The 16,861-nt window shown below is 36.6% G+C and overlaps 1 protein-coding gene across 2 annotated transcripts in view; it reads left to right on the forward strand.

The window, feature by feature from the left end:
• Positions 1-16,861, forward strand: part of NFX1 (nuclear transcription factor, X-box binding 1) — a 44,589-nt gene that overhangs the window by 22,551 nt on the left and 5,177 nt on the right. Inside the window, exons 13-22 of one of the 2 annotated variants that reach the window (XM_087961133.1) lie at positions 1,830-1,938; positions 3,156-3,275; positions 4,239-4,318; positions 5,061-5,291; positions 7,689-7,762; positions 8,724-8,825; positions 9,273-9,314; positions 9,465-9,563; positions 13,689-13,755; positions 15,941-16,086. In XM_087961133.1, the coding sequence (XP_087817259.1) occupies positions 1,830-1,938; positions 3,156-3,275; positions 4,239-4,318; positions 5,061-5,291; positions 7,689-7,762; positions 8,724-8,825; positions 9,273-9,314; positions 9,465-9,563; positions 13,689-13,755; positions 15,941-16,086 (1,070 nt within the window). The remainder of the gene's footprint in view (positions 1-1,829; positions 1,939-3,155; positions 3,276-4,238; positions 4,319-5,060; positions 5,292-7,688; positions 7,763-8,723; positions 8,826-9,272; positions 9,315-9,464; positions 9,564-13,688; positions 13,756-15,940; positions 16,087-16,861) is intronic. The other variant, XM_087961134.1, reaches the window with a different exon arrangement.

Raw genomic sequence — 16,861 nt, forward strand, 5'->3', positions numbered from 1 at the left:
CTCAGGCATACAGGGGTACATAAGGGAGTTTAGAACCCCTCCCCTTATCTCGATGTGTATTTAGTGAAACAAAAGCCAGTATGTTAATTCCTCCCCACCTCTTTTGTAAGGAACGATCTTTTTCACAGTTTCCCAGAGCATACCTAATTTCCCCCCACCCCCTTTTTAGAATGAACTTTTCAAGAGATTCCCAGGGCACATCTCACTGTGGAATTTTTATGATCTTCTCATCTCCTGGCTGTGCCTCTCAGAGGTGATAGTTCTGGCCATCTGGCTTTTCTCCCTCCATTGTATCATGTGTGGGTTATACAAATTCGATATAAGATTAAATATATTCAGGTTACATCAAGAAAGGATTTCTTTATCAGCTTCCCCCCCCCTTTTCTTCTTTCACTGAAGAAATGACTCGTGGCCACAATCCAACATGTAAGTCTGGAACTATCACCATAAAATAAGGGTGCCAATTTCTAGTTCTGTAAAGTGATAAACAAGGTTATCACAATGTGGTAATAATAGCATTAGGGACTTCAAGAGATAGGTTGCAGTTATCCCATTTGGTTTTTTCCATACATCAGTGAAATTGATCAGAGCAATTTCAGTCCCATATCTTAGCTAAAAATACAAGTGAAATAGATGCACATAATCACCATCTTTCAGATGTGTCTTCAGATGTCTATCATTTTCTGGAAGACTGTAATTAGCAATAATATCTTCGACATTTGAGATCAACTGATTGTTTCACTCTGAATCAAGGGAAGGCATATAATATTGGTCTTCTCACTGCCGCTTTTTCATGGGGAAAGATACAGAAAAGCATTAATACCTTCTTTAATCATAGTCCCAATTCTCTAATTCATTTAATCAGCTTGGAGGGGCAGTGAACAGGTAAACATGGCAGCATTAATCACACCAGACTTGAGCCATATGCCTCACGTTCACAAACTGAAAAAAAGCCAGGTCAACAAGGTTTATGGTTTCCACAGTTAGATTATCATGTTCTGCCTCAGATTAAATTCCAAGTTAAGATAAATTTGGATGACTATCAATAAAAAATTGTTACAAACTTCTCACAGTAAGCCATTGGCTGCTTTGTTCTCTCCAGCATTTTGGAATTGGAAATGCTACACAGTACAGAAATGTAGTTCTGGCCTATTTATATAATGGCCTGGAGATGCATAAGTAAACATTTTCAATTACTACAACATAATATTGCCCCAAATTAGGTTTAATCCACACCTTGTCTGGCTCACCTGATGATTTCTTCCATAATCTGTCCTTTGTTGTAATGGTCAGTATTAAGATAAATATACTGAAAATTAGTCTGTACAAGATCGTTTAGTGACTGTTTCATCTTCCTGTTCTTGAGAGCGCGCTCTCATCGAAAATCTAATTCAGGCTCTGGCAATTCTTACTGGTCTAAGAGAATCTGAAGGATTGTCTGTGTTACATCTCTTTCCGTATGAATTAAAGCATCCTTTGGAGCCGCTGTTCAATAGTTTTCAGTTTCTGATATGAAGGACATGATAGCTAAAGAAGGCTTCCTCAAAGTGTTGAAGGTTCTATATAAAGGCTTTCTGGCACTTGCTTTTTTCCTTTTGATACTGGGCAAAACAATGTGCTTGCAGGGCTAGAAATTTATTTTGAAAGGATAAAAAAATCAGTATATTATTCCAAATTTTCATTCTATACTACTATTCACCTATCATTACTGGGAGCAGAAAGTTATATGCTAATGCTTTTGACTGGGTATTGATTTAGAATTTCTATGCCTAATGAAGACTTCTAATTGTCATTTTTTAAGTTCCTGATCATGTTATTTTATTTTTTAGGATAAAGAGCACAAGTGCTCTTTGATTTGTGGACGTAAACTGAATTGTGGTATCCACAGATGTGAGGAACCTTGTCACCGTGGCAATTGTCAAAAGTGTTGGCAGACCAGTAAGCATTCATCATGATTGCCTGTAGTTTGTCAGTATATAATGCTTTGTTTAAAGTAACATACTTTTGATGATTCAGTACTTCATACATAATCCAATGAAGGTTAGTGACTAAGCCCTGTGACATTTGCTTTAGGCATCTATTTATTTTAGGTGCCTGCTATTTATGGTTTGTTTCAATGGGAATTTTCTTATTGAATGCACTGTCATCCCCTATTACATTTAGATTGTAGTCTTGCTCACTATTATACCCATAAAAATACTTTAAGTTAGAATGCCATTTATTGCAAAGCCTTCTCAGAACACAGACTGTTTTAATAATGGTTGATTGCAAGACTACTCTTTCTTTGCATAGTGCTTGAGTTTTTACTGAATGTACAACTGCACATATTCATGATTCCTAATTATTTTCTAAATCTATTTCAACTTAGATTTGACACTAACTGAACAATGTGGGGGAGGAGCAAGGAGCAGGTGGTACTATTTTTGCACTATTCTTTCCAAACCATGTTTTGGATATCACATACCACTAGCAATAGCAATAGCACTTAGGCTTATATACCCCTTCACACTTTATAGCCCTCTCTAAGCAGTTTACAGAGTCAGCATATTGCCTCCAACAATCTTGGTCCTCATTTTATTGACCTCGGAAGGATGAAAGGATGAGTCAACCTTGAGCTGATCAGGATCGAACTCCTGGCAATGGGTAGAGTTAGCCTGCAATATTGTACTCTAACCACTGCACCACTACAGCATTACATCATAAGTACAGGTAGTCCTCGACTTACAACAGTTCATTGAGTGACCATTCAAAGTTACAGTGATACTTCATAAAATGATTTATGTCCATTTTTCACAGCTACAACCCTTGCAGCATCCTCATGGTCATGTGATCAAAATTCAGATGCTTGGCAACTGATTCATATTTATGACGGTTGTTGAGTCCTGCAGTCATGTGATTGTTTGCAATCTTCTGACAAGCAAAGTCAGTGGGGAAGCCAGATTCACTTATAAACCAGCTTACTAACGTAACAACCTCACTGATTCACTTAACAACTGTTGCAAGAAATGTCATAAAATGAGTCAAAACTCACTCAACAAACAGAAATTTTACTCATTTAACAACAGAAATTTTGGGCTCAATTGTCGAGGACTACCTATACTGCATATGCCTGTTAATATTGAGAAATAATTTATTTTACCTTTGTTTTCCTCTAGGTTTTGAGGAATTAACTTGTTATTGTGGTGGATCAGTGATTTATCCCCCAGTACCTTGTGGTACTCGACCACCAGAATGTAAAAATTCGTGTACCAGGCCTCATGAATGTGATCATCCAGGTAAAGTATACATTTAAACTCTTTTTTATTTGTTAAAAGGTACAAAAAATATTAATATGTATGGTGTAGGGAACAAAATAATGTGGTTGGATGATTTCAGAAATACTAGAGTAACATTCTAGGATAGAGCTATTGCATTGAAATTGTCTTTGAAATCACAATCTATAACCAGTGCTGCTATTCTGCTACCAGAAAGCTTCTATTAGCCCCATTTTCATCTGTGTGTGAGTGTTGTGTGCAGTAGTTTAATTTCAGCTGCACAAGTCTTATCACAGATTATTGAACAAACCATTGTACAAATCAGTGCAACTTGATAAGACTAGATATGGGCATTGTGTTAGATGTTTTACTAGAAATGGAAGAACTGCTGACAGAAAAGTGGAAGTGCCTTTTCCAACTAATGTCTTTTGGAGAAGCCACAGAGCATGTTCTAATTTAAAACAAATTTACAATTTCCAGTTAGAGAAATTAAGCCTGTTCTGAAATCCCAGCTTAGATTTTGCTTATTAATAAAGGGCTACCATTTTTTGCTGTTTGGATCAAGATCAAGTGTAGCAGGTTGTTTTCAATTTTGTTTTGTTTTAGGATACATATGGCTCTGAATGTTTTTATTTTTCTTTAATACCTGACAGATAATATGTACATTATGATTAATTTGTTATACTTAACATTTGGATACCTGGACATGTTTGTTTAGCTTTATAAAGGTTATTGTTGTAAAGGATTTCCGACTATTTTTCAAATGTTAGAATAGTTGCTACCTTAATTAAAAAAGAAACAGTTTGGATGGGATTGCAACTTCATACCTTCGTGAAGTTTTTAATACAGTAAATTCAAACATAAAATTGGTTTACACTCATACTTCAATAGTAGAACATGGAAATATAATGCTGAAATAACATACGCATTAGGTGTTACTGGAGAGCATTCCTGTATTTATTTTTCTTTTTTCTGTATATATAGTATATCATTCCTGTCATAATGAAGAGAAATGTCCACCATGTACATACCTTGTTCAGAAATGGTGTATGGGAAGACATGAAGTAAGTGAATATGGTATTTACCTTTGTTAGGGATAAATTTTATTACCTTATTTTTCCTTTTTTCTAATATATGCCTTGTGATATGGAGAGAAAATTTCCAGGCAAATTTTTCATTCCTAATTTCTTCCTGAAAATTGTACAATTTATAAAAACTTAATTGTTTTGTAAAGTTAAGTAATGATGAAAGTAAAATATTTCATAGTTAATTTTGAAAGGAGCTATAATTAATATGTCAGGTATAAACAACAAAAAACCATTTGAATGTATTTAATTGGCTGTACAATTAAAACCTAACCTAATATAGTCTCAAATAGTAAATGAAACTACCAATGTAATAATTTTTTTACTTTCACCAAATAGCATTATCCTACTTCTTTTCTAGAGGTACACAATAACAAGTTTGAATTGTTTGTGAACAACTCTGTGCACAGCTCTGCACAAAACTTTTTAGATAGGTTTATTTTATTATTGTCTTTGATGTAATAAAACAAAAGAAAAGAAAAAACAGATGAATTTATCTGGCTGCAGCAAATCTCACTATAAAGAAGTAATCTGAAATTTCAAGTAATTTGTGATGAACAAATTCAGCATACTTGGGTTGGGTATATATCCTTCTAGTATGACTGCCAGAGAGTTGGCAATAATGGTATATATCTCCATATTTTTAAAAAGGAGCATGTTAAACTACTTCCTTTCTAACATAGGTGGCATCCATCTCTCTGTTTTTTTCTTTCTAATCTAGCTAAGGAGCAATATTCCTTGTTACCTCACTGATATTTCTTGTGGTCTTTCCTGTGATCGAATGTTAAAATGTGGAATGCACAAATGTAAAAGGATCTGTCACAAGGGGGAGTGCCTCATAGATGAAGAGTGCAGACAGCCATGCACTATTCTTAGACTTCACTGTAATCATCCATGTATGTCTCCATGCCATCCATCCTTACCTTGTCCTACAACTCCTTGCCGTTCGAAGGTAGGTGGCTGTGACAATTCATTACCTTTCAAGCAAGCACAGATGCCACTTCAGCAAATAACTTAAGTACAATATTTCAAATAAATACTGCTTTGCTACATTTTTTGCTGAAATATTTGAAATATGTGTATTTCTTGGTTTCAAATTGTATTGTTTATTTATCTAAAAATGCTATACTAATTTCCAAAAATCTCATTGAAGTTTTTCCTTCATCCTAAGATTTTGTAATGTTTTATTTAATTGATATATAAAAGTAGATTGATCTTGGGCTTAAACTGTCCAAATGATCTAAGGTAGCCTAAGAAAGTTGACATCCAAGCTACCTAGGCCACCTTTTCCGTAGTTTATTTACTTTAGACACTGTCAGATCAGATCTTTGTGCAGAGGGAATTCCAAAGTAGGAAGTGGTGATTAAAAAAAAGCCAATTACTAAACCCAATTTGATAGCATTTTCAAACAGGACCTGCAGGGTTTTTACCTTTTTCAACTTGATTGAATGGGTAGGTGAATATATGAAAATATGCTCCCATAAATAACCCAACTCACAATTTTATAAGGGTCTAAAAGTGACAGCTGGCATCCAGAAGCCAACTGGAAACGGATGTAGTTCCCAAAGCAGTAGGGTCATTCAAGTCAGTTGCGATGTACTCATACCCCAAAATACCTAGGCTGTGATATTTTGTGCTACCCATAGCTTCTGAATACTTTCTAAAAGCAACCTGTAGAGAGCTTGTTCCATTAATTTAGGTGGGAAGTGATTAAGGCACTCATGTTTTAATCAGTCCAGGAATGGCTGCAAATGGCTCTCAAGATATAACCAGACAAAACTCCTGGCCACAACAATCACCTACTGATAGAATAGGACCTATGCATTGGGGGAAGGCTCAATTGCAAACTACCTCTGAATGGGGAAATCAAAGATGATCTTCCCCTGGAATTAGTATTTTTTTAAGTTTTACTAGATTATTATTTTTAAATATACATCAATATCAATACGTGAACAATGTGGCATCTGGGTATAATTCATTTTGATACAAACAGCTATAATAGTAATAATAGTTGTTACATTAATCAAACTTATACAATCCTAGTATTGATATACATGTTTGTTTTAGAGTAGTTATTCAGTATTTCATTGTTCCATTTTATTGCCAATGCTATTATTAAGCGAACATAGTAATACCATCTTTCAACCTCTAATCTTTCCATCTAATTCTTACTTATATTCTATTATATAAAAATTATATCTGCTAATATTCCCCCTATTTCTTATTTCTACCTCTATTCTAGCTTCTATCAGACCACCATTACTAATCCTAGTGTTAATACACATGTTTATATTAAGTCATGGTCCTTCATTATTTGATTATTCAAAGTCACAGTACCCCATTCTAGTACCAATCATTCTAGTATTTAAACATACCTAATAATACCATCTTTCAACCTCCAATCTTTCCATCTAACTATATATTATATAAAGGCATATATTCTTATTTCTACCTCTATTCTAGTTTTTAATCAGGCCATCATTATATTAGAAAAAAAGAAAAGAAAAAATTCCTTTCTATCCATCATCTCTTGTCCATTTTAATACTTCGATTTTAGAGCCCTCCAACGGGCAGAACTCTACACAGGAGAGTGGAGACCCACTCCTCACATCCGATCTCGCTGAGACATCAGCCGGAAGTCCCTAGAATTTGTATTTCTATTGGAGTTAGATATATATGTCTCTTTGGTTTCATTGCTTTTACTGTTGTAAGCCGCCCAGAATCACCTCACAGCAAGATGGACAGCAAACGAATTTCATAAATAAAAAATAAATAAATAAAATATTTTAGCCACAACCTCAAAGATTCTCTGTCTTGAAGGGATTAAATCTCAGTCTCTACTTTCCGATTCAGATTCTAATGGCTTCTGGGCACACAGATAATAGCTCTATTGTAGAACCTTTGGCCTGGGACCATGATATATACTGTAGTTGGGTATTACCGAAATATTCCTGATGGCTTGCTTTGGCTTTCCTCAGTGGTTTCATGTAGGCGTAAAAAAAAGCGTAGAGTAGAGAGGTCTGAAGCACTCTCCAAAGTACAGGTCTCTGGACATATCTCTCGCAACACTTCTGGTAATGCAGATTGTTAAGTCTTTTTTATTGCAAAGTGATTAAGATGCATAATATCTCATAGATTTTACCTTAAAACTCCTCTATTCCACTCAGTTTAAATTTTAGCAAATAATCAGAATTGTTTAGTGTCATAATTGTGACATAAGGAAATTAAGCTGTCTTGAAATGAACAAGAGTCCATTTCATTCCAGTAAGTAAATGTGCCCTTTGTTGTTGCTTAGCAATTACGATGTTAAATTTCTGTGATACTAATTACTGTTTTTCTGATGTTATAGGTTGAGCTTCAGTGTGAATGTGGAAGGAAAAAAGAGTCTATGATTTGCTCAGAAGCAGCAAGTACTTATCAAAGGTCTGTTAAGGCAATGACCTGCATTTTTTATTGCACAGAAGTAGAAGAATTAAAAAATCTTGTGTAGCTGTGATTTCATTTTCTTCTGAATGTATTCATATAGTATCAATTAATCTAGCTGTCATGAACAGTATTCCTGTTCAACTAATTCTACTCCCTTGGTTCATATTCAACATGTCTGTAATGAGTTTTCTCGCTGCAAATTGGATGGCTATGTAATATATACTGCATGCACATGCATATCTTCTGGGAGATATTTAACATTCTACAGCAGCAGGCTGATGTTTCTAGTGCCAGAGATAATTTTGGCTCTGTATGAAGTTGCCAATATTTAATACTTTATATTATTCATTCTCTACATAATAGGCTGTAGCTAGTCTTACGAAAGTAGAATTCCCATCACTCATTCCTCATAAGCCAGGGGGAGGGGGGCAGGTGAGAGAATAAATTAATTCTACTGATGTTGTTAATTCAGCAGACTATAACTAGGGACTCAGTCTGGATTAACAGAGAGCCCACCAGAAAACATCTCTTTACATCTCTATGTATGATCTTAATAGCAAATCTTTGAAAAGTTGGCTAAATATAAAGGAGAGTGTTATCTAATTTTTAAATTACAGTTTCAGGGGGGGGAAATTTAAGTTCTGATATTCTTGAAATTTAACACAAAAACCTGTTAAGACAAAGTAATATAATAGTGTAGTTAAGATAAGTGCATGTACTAGACACTTGTTTAAGTTTTTCAGATTGGAGAATTGATGCCAAAGTTGCATTCATAGGCTATATTATTTCACTGCCTCTGATTAAAGCAATAATTCAGTCCAAAATGGCAAAGATTTCTGAAATTTCAGTATACATTCTCACCGTCTCCTTAGCACATTCATACATGAATTTCTGTAGCTTTTTAAAAGAATAGCATATGTTTCTGTATATAAAATATTCTCTTTATTATTTTTTTCAGAATAGCTGCAATATCGATTGCCTCTAAGTTAACAGATCCACAACTTGGAGATTCAGTAGAGATAAGTAGATTGATTACCAAAAAAGAAATGAAGCAAACAAGGTACAAAATCATGAATCAGTTGGGGGATAGTTTTTAAATTCAGCTAGAATTTGGTTTTTATGTTGTTTGCGATAGTATATATTAGTTACATTTTAGTTGGTGGATGCAATTTATTGGTTGTTTTAACTGATTTTGGTTCATTATGTAAAATTGAAATTGTTATACCACCTTTGTATTTGAAATGGAAAGACAGACTTTTAATAATGTGATTCTTTAGCAATTTTGACTTGGAGGCATGCCTGCAGAATTTATTGTGTAATATTCCAGTCTGTTTAATCCACTATTGTTGCTAACCTGAGATTATCAATTGCATTTCTGTCTGGCATAGTGTTGTTGCAGACATGATAAATTTAAGTTCCTGTTCTGTGAAATATTCTTTCTTTGTGCATAAATGCAGTAGCATTTTCAAATAAACGTTTATCGTACGTCTGTGTCTTGTTCATTTAGGTTGCAGTGTGATGAAGAATGCTTGGCTCTTGAAAGAAACAGGTAGGTAAATTGCTTTATTGATTTTAATGCAATAAACAATATGTGAAGTGTGTGTGACTGGAAGGAAATAGATAATCTCTTACAGTAAATTAAAAATTGGGATTTGACTGTTGATAAACTGGATAACATTAAATATTTATTTATTATTAGACGGTTTGCTGAGGCTCTTCACATAGATGACAATTCTGATCCATTCAATGTTCGTGTCTCTGCACCCAAGTACAGTGATGTATTAAAAGAAGATGGAAGGTATGCATCATTAGTTTTCATGTGTCACATAATCTGGCATTATGTTGACCTTTGTGAAGATATTAAAATCTGACAATTATTTGAATTGTTTTGCTACTACCGTGTTTCTCCAACAATACGGCCTCCACCAATAGGAAGGCCCAGCATGTTTTTTGGGCATAAAATCAAATTAAGCCCCTCCCCCCAAATTTAGGCCTATTTTAAAATATGCAAAATAAGGGGAAGGGCGGGGAGACTTGCCGTTAGGAGCGCCAGCGGGCGAATTCCTCACCACCAGCCGCTCCTAACGGGCGATCATGGCCAAGCACAGAGAGCTCCCTACTCCCACCTTTGCTGCAGACACCTTTGGCACCCGCCGCTGTTGCTTTCCCTTCTGCCCATTCCGCTGCCACGTTTGGAGCTGCCGCTTCCGTGTTTGGAGTGCCGCCGCCATTTGGAGCTCCAAACGCGGAAGTGGCAGCTCCAAACATGACGGCGGGCGATCTTTATTTTGGTCGCGCGAAGTTCAAAGCGAGCAAGAGAGGAGACTGCGATGCCTCCATCCGAGATGGCAACCTCACTAGTGGATCACAGCGTGGCTGGAAGCCCGAATCGGCGGGATACGATGGCGATCTTTTTGGAGCGAGAGGAAAGGGAGAGAAGAGTTGCGGCGTAATTTGCAGGAGGAAGTGGGTGTACCCCACGGCAGGGAGCCCAAGGAAGAAGGGCTGGTAGGCAACGGAGAGCGTCCCGTAGCTCCGGAAGCAGCCTAGAGACGCGCCCGGGAAGAGGCGCAGATGCTGACTTGTAGTCCCCAAGCCAACTGCGTGCGCCGCCTTTAGTTATGTGCGCTCCGCGCTTTGGGCATCTCCGTGTGATCGCGACCCTGTCCTTTCCACCTGCCGCCCTTGCTGCTTTCTGGCTCTTTAGCAAGGCATCGCGGTCTCCCTCTCATGCTCGCTCTGAACTCCGCGGACCAAAATAAAAAGATCGCCCACCGTCATTTTGGAGCTTCCGCATTTGGAAGCTTCTGCCGCCGTTTGGAGCTCTAAACAGCGGCAGTGCTCCAAACACGAAGCCGGTTGCTAAAGAGCCAGAAAGCAGCAAGGGCGCCAGGTGGAAAGGACAGGGTCGCGATCACACGGAGATGCCCAAAGCGCGGAGCGCACATAACTAAAGGCGGCGCACGCAGCTGGCTTGGGGACTGCAAGTCAGCATCTGCGCCTCTTCCCGGCGCGCGTCTCTAGGCTGCTTCCGAGCTACGGGACGCTCTCCGTTGCCTACCAGCCCTTCTTCCTTGGGCTCCCTGCCGTGGGGTACACCCACTTCCTCCTGCAAATTACGCCGCAACTCTTCTCTCCCTTTCCTCTCGCTCCAAAAAGATCGCCATCATATCCCGCCAATTCGGGCTTCCAGCCACGTTGTGATCCACTAGTGAGGTTGCCATCTCGGATGGAGGCATCGCAGTCTCCCTCTCTTGCTCGCTTTGAACTTCGCGCGGACCAAAAATAAAGATGCATACGCCGTCATGTTTGGAGCTGCCACTTCCGCGTTTGAGCTCCAAATGGCGGCGGCACTCCAAACACGGAAGCGGCAGCTCCAAACGTGGCAGCGGAATGGGCAGAAGGGAAAGCAACAGCGGCGGGTGCCAAAGGTGTCTGCAGCAAAGGTGGGAGTAGGAGCTCTCTGTGCTTGGCCATGATCGCCGTTAGGAGCGGCTGTTGGTGAGGATGCAAGGGGGAATTAAGTCACCCCCGAAAAGACGGCCTAGCCGTTTTTCGGGCTCAAAAAAATAAGGCCCGGCCTTATTATGTGAGAAACACGGTAAGTTTTTTTTTAAAAAACTTGCCCTGGTGTAAAACCTCCCTTGACATGATTCAGAAAATCTTTGAATGTTTTTCTGATCAAAATTCTATTAAAGTTGGAGGAATTTTCAGAGTCAGAAGTATGTACGTATGGTACTGGTATGGTATTGATATGTACCAATGGTAAGAGATGGTTTCTCCTATTGCATGGCAAAGCATGGCTGAGGGACATTTGGACAATGCAGTTTGGAATTTTTCTGTACTTGCTGTTTTTCTTTTTTACTTGCTTTCCTTTCAGTCAGTTCTCTTCCAATTTCTTATTTCCTATTTCAGGCTAGACAGAAAGGGATCAAATATTTATTTCTTTGTTTATATTTCCTATTTCTAACCCACCCATCTTCTCACAGATATTCCTATGTATATACTTCTGTTGCCATTTGTTTTGTTCCTACTATTTTATTTATGATCCATAGAACATGTATTTGAATCCACAGTTCTGCTATGAGAAATAATTTAGCCTGCAGTCACAAAAAGTCTGCTGGTTGCTATTCCTTTTATATCTTTACAGTGTTAAACTATACACCATTGTCTCCTGCAAGTCCTGCTGTGTTGGCCTCATTTTGGTACAGGTAGTCTTTGTTTAGCTACCACAATTGGGACCAATTGTTAAGCGAAGTCTGTAGGTGAAACCGCAATTGTGCTTAATGTCTTACTTCAGCTTACAGGCCTACAAAGGTTGTAAATATGAAGATTGATTTCAAAGTTACTTTTTCATCATCATCATAAGACATTTGTTAAACAAGGATTACCTGTAGTGGTAGGATATTCCTGGGAGGGATAAGCGAAATGCTAGGAACGTATGCCAGGAATATATAATCCCAGCAAATCACCAAAGGTAAAGATAATCCCAACTGCCTAGATAAAACAATACCAGAAAGAATCAGTATATGTTCCATTGATTATAGAAAGGCTTTTGATTGTATTGACCATGTCAAACTGTGGAAGCCCAAAAATCTCATTGCCCTCATGCAAAAGTTATACACAGACCAGGAAACCAATCTAGATAGAACCTAATAAACCTGGTAAAACTCCAGGTTGGTGAAGAATCGAGGCAAGGACATATACAATCCCATTATTTATTCTTCGTAAATGTTGAATATATTTTAAATGAAGTTGGTTTGAAATTGAAAGAAGCATCAGTAACCTGTGCTACATTGACAATGCTCCTTTATAATTAAGAATTCAAATGATTTTAAAATTCTAGTTCTACCAAATGAAAATCAAGGTGCACAATGAAAAAAACTAAGGGAAGAAGATAAAGTTATCTTACTCTTATTAAAAGGACCAAACAACAGGCACAACAACCAGCCTTAAATTTAACAATAAAGATTGTGAAGTGGTGAATCACATTTGACTTTTGGGAGCAGCTGTCAACAATAAAAGAGCAACCGTCCAGAAATAGATCACAAATTAGCACTCGACAAGATAGCTATGAAGGCTCTGATACTGTTACGTTTCTATATCTACAAAGAACAGAATGGAGCAGGGTTACAGTCTCCTTGTGACAGCTTATGGATGTGGAAGCTGGACTTTGAAGCAGGATAGAAAGAATGTTAATGCTTTTCAAGTTTTGTGCTGAAAAAGACTTCTGACAATACTGTGGATAGCAAGGAAACAAACAAATATATCAACACAGTATACTCACTCGTGGCTGAAATTATCGTACTTTAGCCACATAATGCAACAATCCAGCTCTCTTGGGAAGCCTATAAAATTGGGAAAGGTGGAAGAAAAGAGAAGAAGAAGAAGACCACCTGCAGTAAGGTGGATGAACTCAATTGCACTGAGAATGAGTACACTATTGGAAGACCTGAAGGACTAGGTTGTGGAGAGATAGATCATCATGGAGAAAATGTACATGATCACTAACAGTCAGCACCAACTTGGTGGCACATAATCAGTCACTACTCATTTCAATGACATATATGCACAGTCCACAATGCATAACAGTGTATACAGCATTAGAAAAGACTTTGTAAATTGTTGATCAGTTTGTTCTAACAACTATAAAATAGCAAATATCCTACCAAATCTTCACAGGTTTGGGAAGACTATACTTTTATTTTTAAAAACATTTTTAAAATATATGGAATTACAATCTCAGAGTTTAAAAAACAATAAATTTCCTTCTCTAAGAAACAAAATGAAATTTATGGGAAATCAGAAACCTTTAATAATATATCCAGTTTATGCCGGGAGGGGGGAGCTTAAGTTAGGTTGAAAGAAAAATCCTTAGTTACAGAACTGTTGTTGTCCTAATTATTATTTCTTTCTGCTGCAGAAAAGATTTAAAGTTTGTCAGTGAAGTTGAGAAAGAAATGAAAGCTCTTATAGAAGCAGTCAATAAGGTTAGTAATGTAGAAAACGTGTTCATTTCCAAGTACAGTACATAAAATCTTCTATCAAAACCAATATGGTAATATAGGCAGAAAGCAATTAAATCCAGTGCTGTACATTACATTTTATAGGGAACAGGCAGTAATACAGTCAACATGTTTACTATGCATAAAATTAAATACATCGTCGTAATCTAAACCATTTTTGACAAATTGGAATGGCAGTTGCCCAAATTTTGTGATATTCCTAGAAGTTGTAGTTGACATCTGTGAGCTGGAAAAAACAGAAATTTCATCTGCAATATTTAGATGAAAGTAATACAATTAAAATATTTAAACAAGGTAAGTAAAAAAAAAAAAGTTAGAACAGAAAAATATAATCAACATATCGGATGCTCCTGTAAAGTGCTGTCTACCATTGAATGTGCTGTCTAATTTTGTTGGTTGCAGCCCACCATATTTAGCCAATATCTGCATTAAGTAAATAATTAGAAATGCAATAAAGTGTAATGTGCTCTCGGAATAACCTTGGGGGACAGCAGGGAGTGCTACAACTGAGACAAATGCCCTAAAAGAGATATCTCAACAACAGGAGGAATGGAGATAGAGAAAGTGTTGCATAAGGGACCCTCCCTAAATCTACAAAATATTGAGAGTATTTGGTCATTAGGGAACAATCTCTTTATTAGTTCTTTTCAGTATGTAGAAGCATAGAAAAGTAGGAAAAGAATGGAGTGATAGGGTCACTGCATTAAAATATTAAGCCTGTCAGGAGGGATCTTCAGAAAGAACAGGCAAAATAAAGTGCCCAAATGAAGAAGAAGTGTTTCCTTTCATGATCTGGGCAATTTTTTCCACATTTTTAAAACTGCTGTTCCTTTTTAGAGATATTTCATAATATTTATCTCTCAAGATTGCTGCCTCAAGAAATAATGCAACATGAAGCTCTATATATCTTACAGTTTTTCATAACTTTTTTTTTGCTGTGACATTCTTGATTAAACTAACATTTAAGGTTATGGTTTGAGTCCAGTTTCTATATTGAGCAATATTTTACTTATTTGTCATCATTAATTTATAAAAGGAATATTTTATTTGAAATCATTAATTATTATATTAATAAATAATCAGTCACAAATGGAGTCTACTATCTTTTCCAGATGAGGAATAATATGAATCAAGAATCTCTGATTACAGTTAAGGCCATAAACTGGCAGTCTGGCGATTACTAGAATATGGCCATTATCCCAATACCTGCCAATAGAAAGTTACAATGCATGTCAAATCAGATGAAACAATTAAAAATGCTTTTCAATCATTCTGTTTTCAGTAGGCGTGCTCTTCGTCACAACTACCCATAACAGAATTAGTCCATATATAAAAATCACATTTAACTGTCATTTGGAATAATTTCCAGTTCCTTAGTTTGTTCCAAAATATTTGAAACCTCTAGGAGAAGTATTCCCTCACAACTAAGAAGGATTCTATTAAATCATAATAATAGCAAGTTAAGATTTGTTGTTTGGCTTCATTTGAGATTTGCAGGAGCAATGTACTCCTTCAGAATATAAAATTCAGATGTTCCAGATGTCATTCATTGTGGAACATGAACAGCTGAGGAATATAGAGGCTAAATAATAAAATGTAAAGTAATCCACCTACAGTTTCAGAGATACAGAATTGGAGGACAACCAGAGTTAATGTATCATAAACTTAGAACCAGTTGATATACAAAGACCACCACAAGAATATTCATTATAGAAAGTGAGGTTACCCTTTAAATAAAAGACTTGAATTCTTATGATTTCAGGGCTCAAGTTTCTTGTATAAAAATGGTATCATATTTCTTGATTCATTCAGAAGGAAGGGAGTGTTTGTGTGAAACATCAACCAGTAATGTTTCTCAAATTTAATACTTTAAAGTATGGGCTTTTATTTCAGCTCTGTTCAATTATAAAATTGTTTATTGTAAGAATATAAACAGAGTAGCATAAAAAGTATATAAAATATTTAAAATGGATACAATAGAAATTTTTAAAAATCTGAGACAATCACAGGTGGGTTTTTTTGGTTCAGTAAATAGTTACCAAAGAATTGGCTACATTTAAAATCATTGCCCAATTTCTCCATAAAACAAACATAGATGGTAGTCAGTCTTCTCCAAACTTCATCAAAATATTATATCTCTCCAATGCAGAGCAAGCACACAAAGAAGAGTCATTGTTTTCCACCCATGAACCGAGAACACCGTCGAATCATCCATGAACTTGCTCAGGTTTACGGCATTGAGAGTGTGAGCTATGATAACGAACCAAAGCGCAATGTTGTTATCAGTGCGGTGAAGTATGTTGTTCTGTTTTCTTGTTATAAATGGCAAATTTACCATCTTCCAATAAATGATGTCATTTTTATGTTCTGTATTTGAGCCAATTTGATTTTACATTGATATTGTGCAAACATTTTAAGCATTCTTTGTGTGCCAGGAATTTTAATATATTTGTGTTTAGGAAAGATGTATTCCCATGATCACTTCTTCGTTGAAAATGTCCTTGATTATTTAGTTTCTCTTTATATACAGGAACATTGCAATAATTTGATTAAAACATAATTTGAAACAAAATAATAATCCATGTAAATGAGTTAAATAAGCTCATTTCCCTGGGTCTCTCTAGACCAAAGATATCAGGTTTTTTTTAAAGAAAAGCCTGTTTATATACCTCAACATATATGAGGTTTGTCACTAATCTTTCTATATAGCATGAGTGTATTTTTTTAATTCCTAGCGAATTGAATGATTTAGTGAAAGCATTAATCTAACCTGAAAATATATTTACTCCAGCAGGCTTTATAAAAATACTTATCCCCATACCAATAAAATTCCTGTTTTTCAAAATAGGAGTTGCAATAATGCAGTAAGAAGAGTAGTCTAAGGCAGTGATCCCCAACCTTTTTTATGCCGCGGCCCGGTATCGGCATCAGCTGGGCGCCGTGGCCCGGTACCGGCATCAACTGGGCGCCGCCATCTTTTTTTGACGAAAAAGTGCTTCCAGTGACCTCACCGGAAGCACTTTTTCATCAAAAAGATGCGCGCCAGCCTCGGTGAGCTTTTTGGGTAGAA

The sequence above is a fragment of the Notechis scutatus genome, chromosome 3 (genome assembly GCF_049901735.1).
Source record: "Notechis scutatus isolate UNSWTSFEM ecotype Mainland chromosome 3, rNotScu1.2, whole genome shotgun sequence".
Lineage (NCBI taxonomy): Eukaryota > Metazoa > Chordata > Lepidosauria > Squamata > Elapidae > Notechis > Notechis scutatus.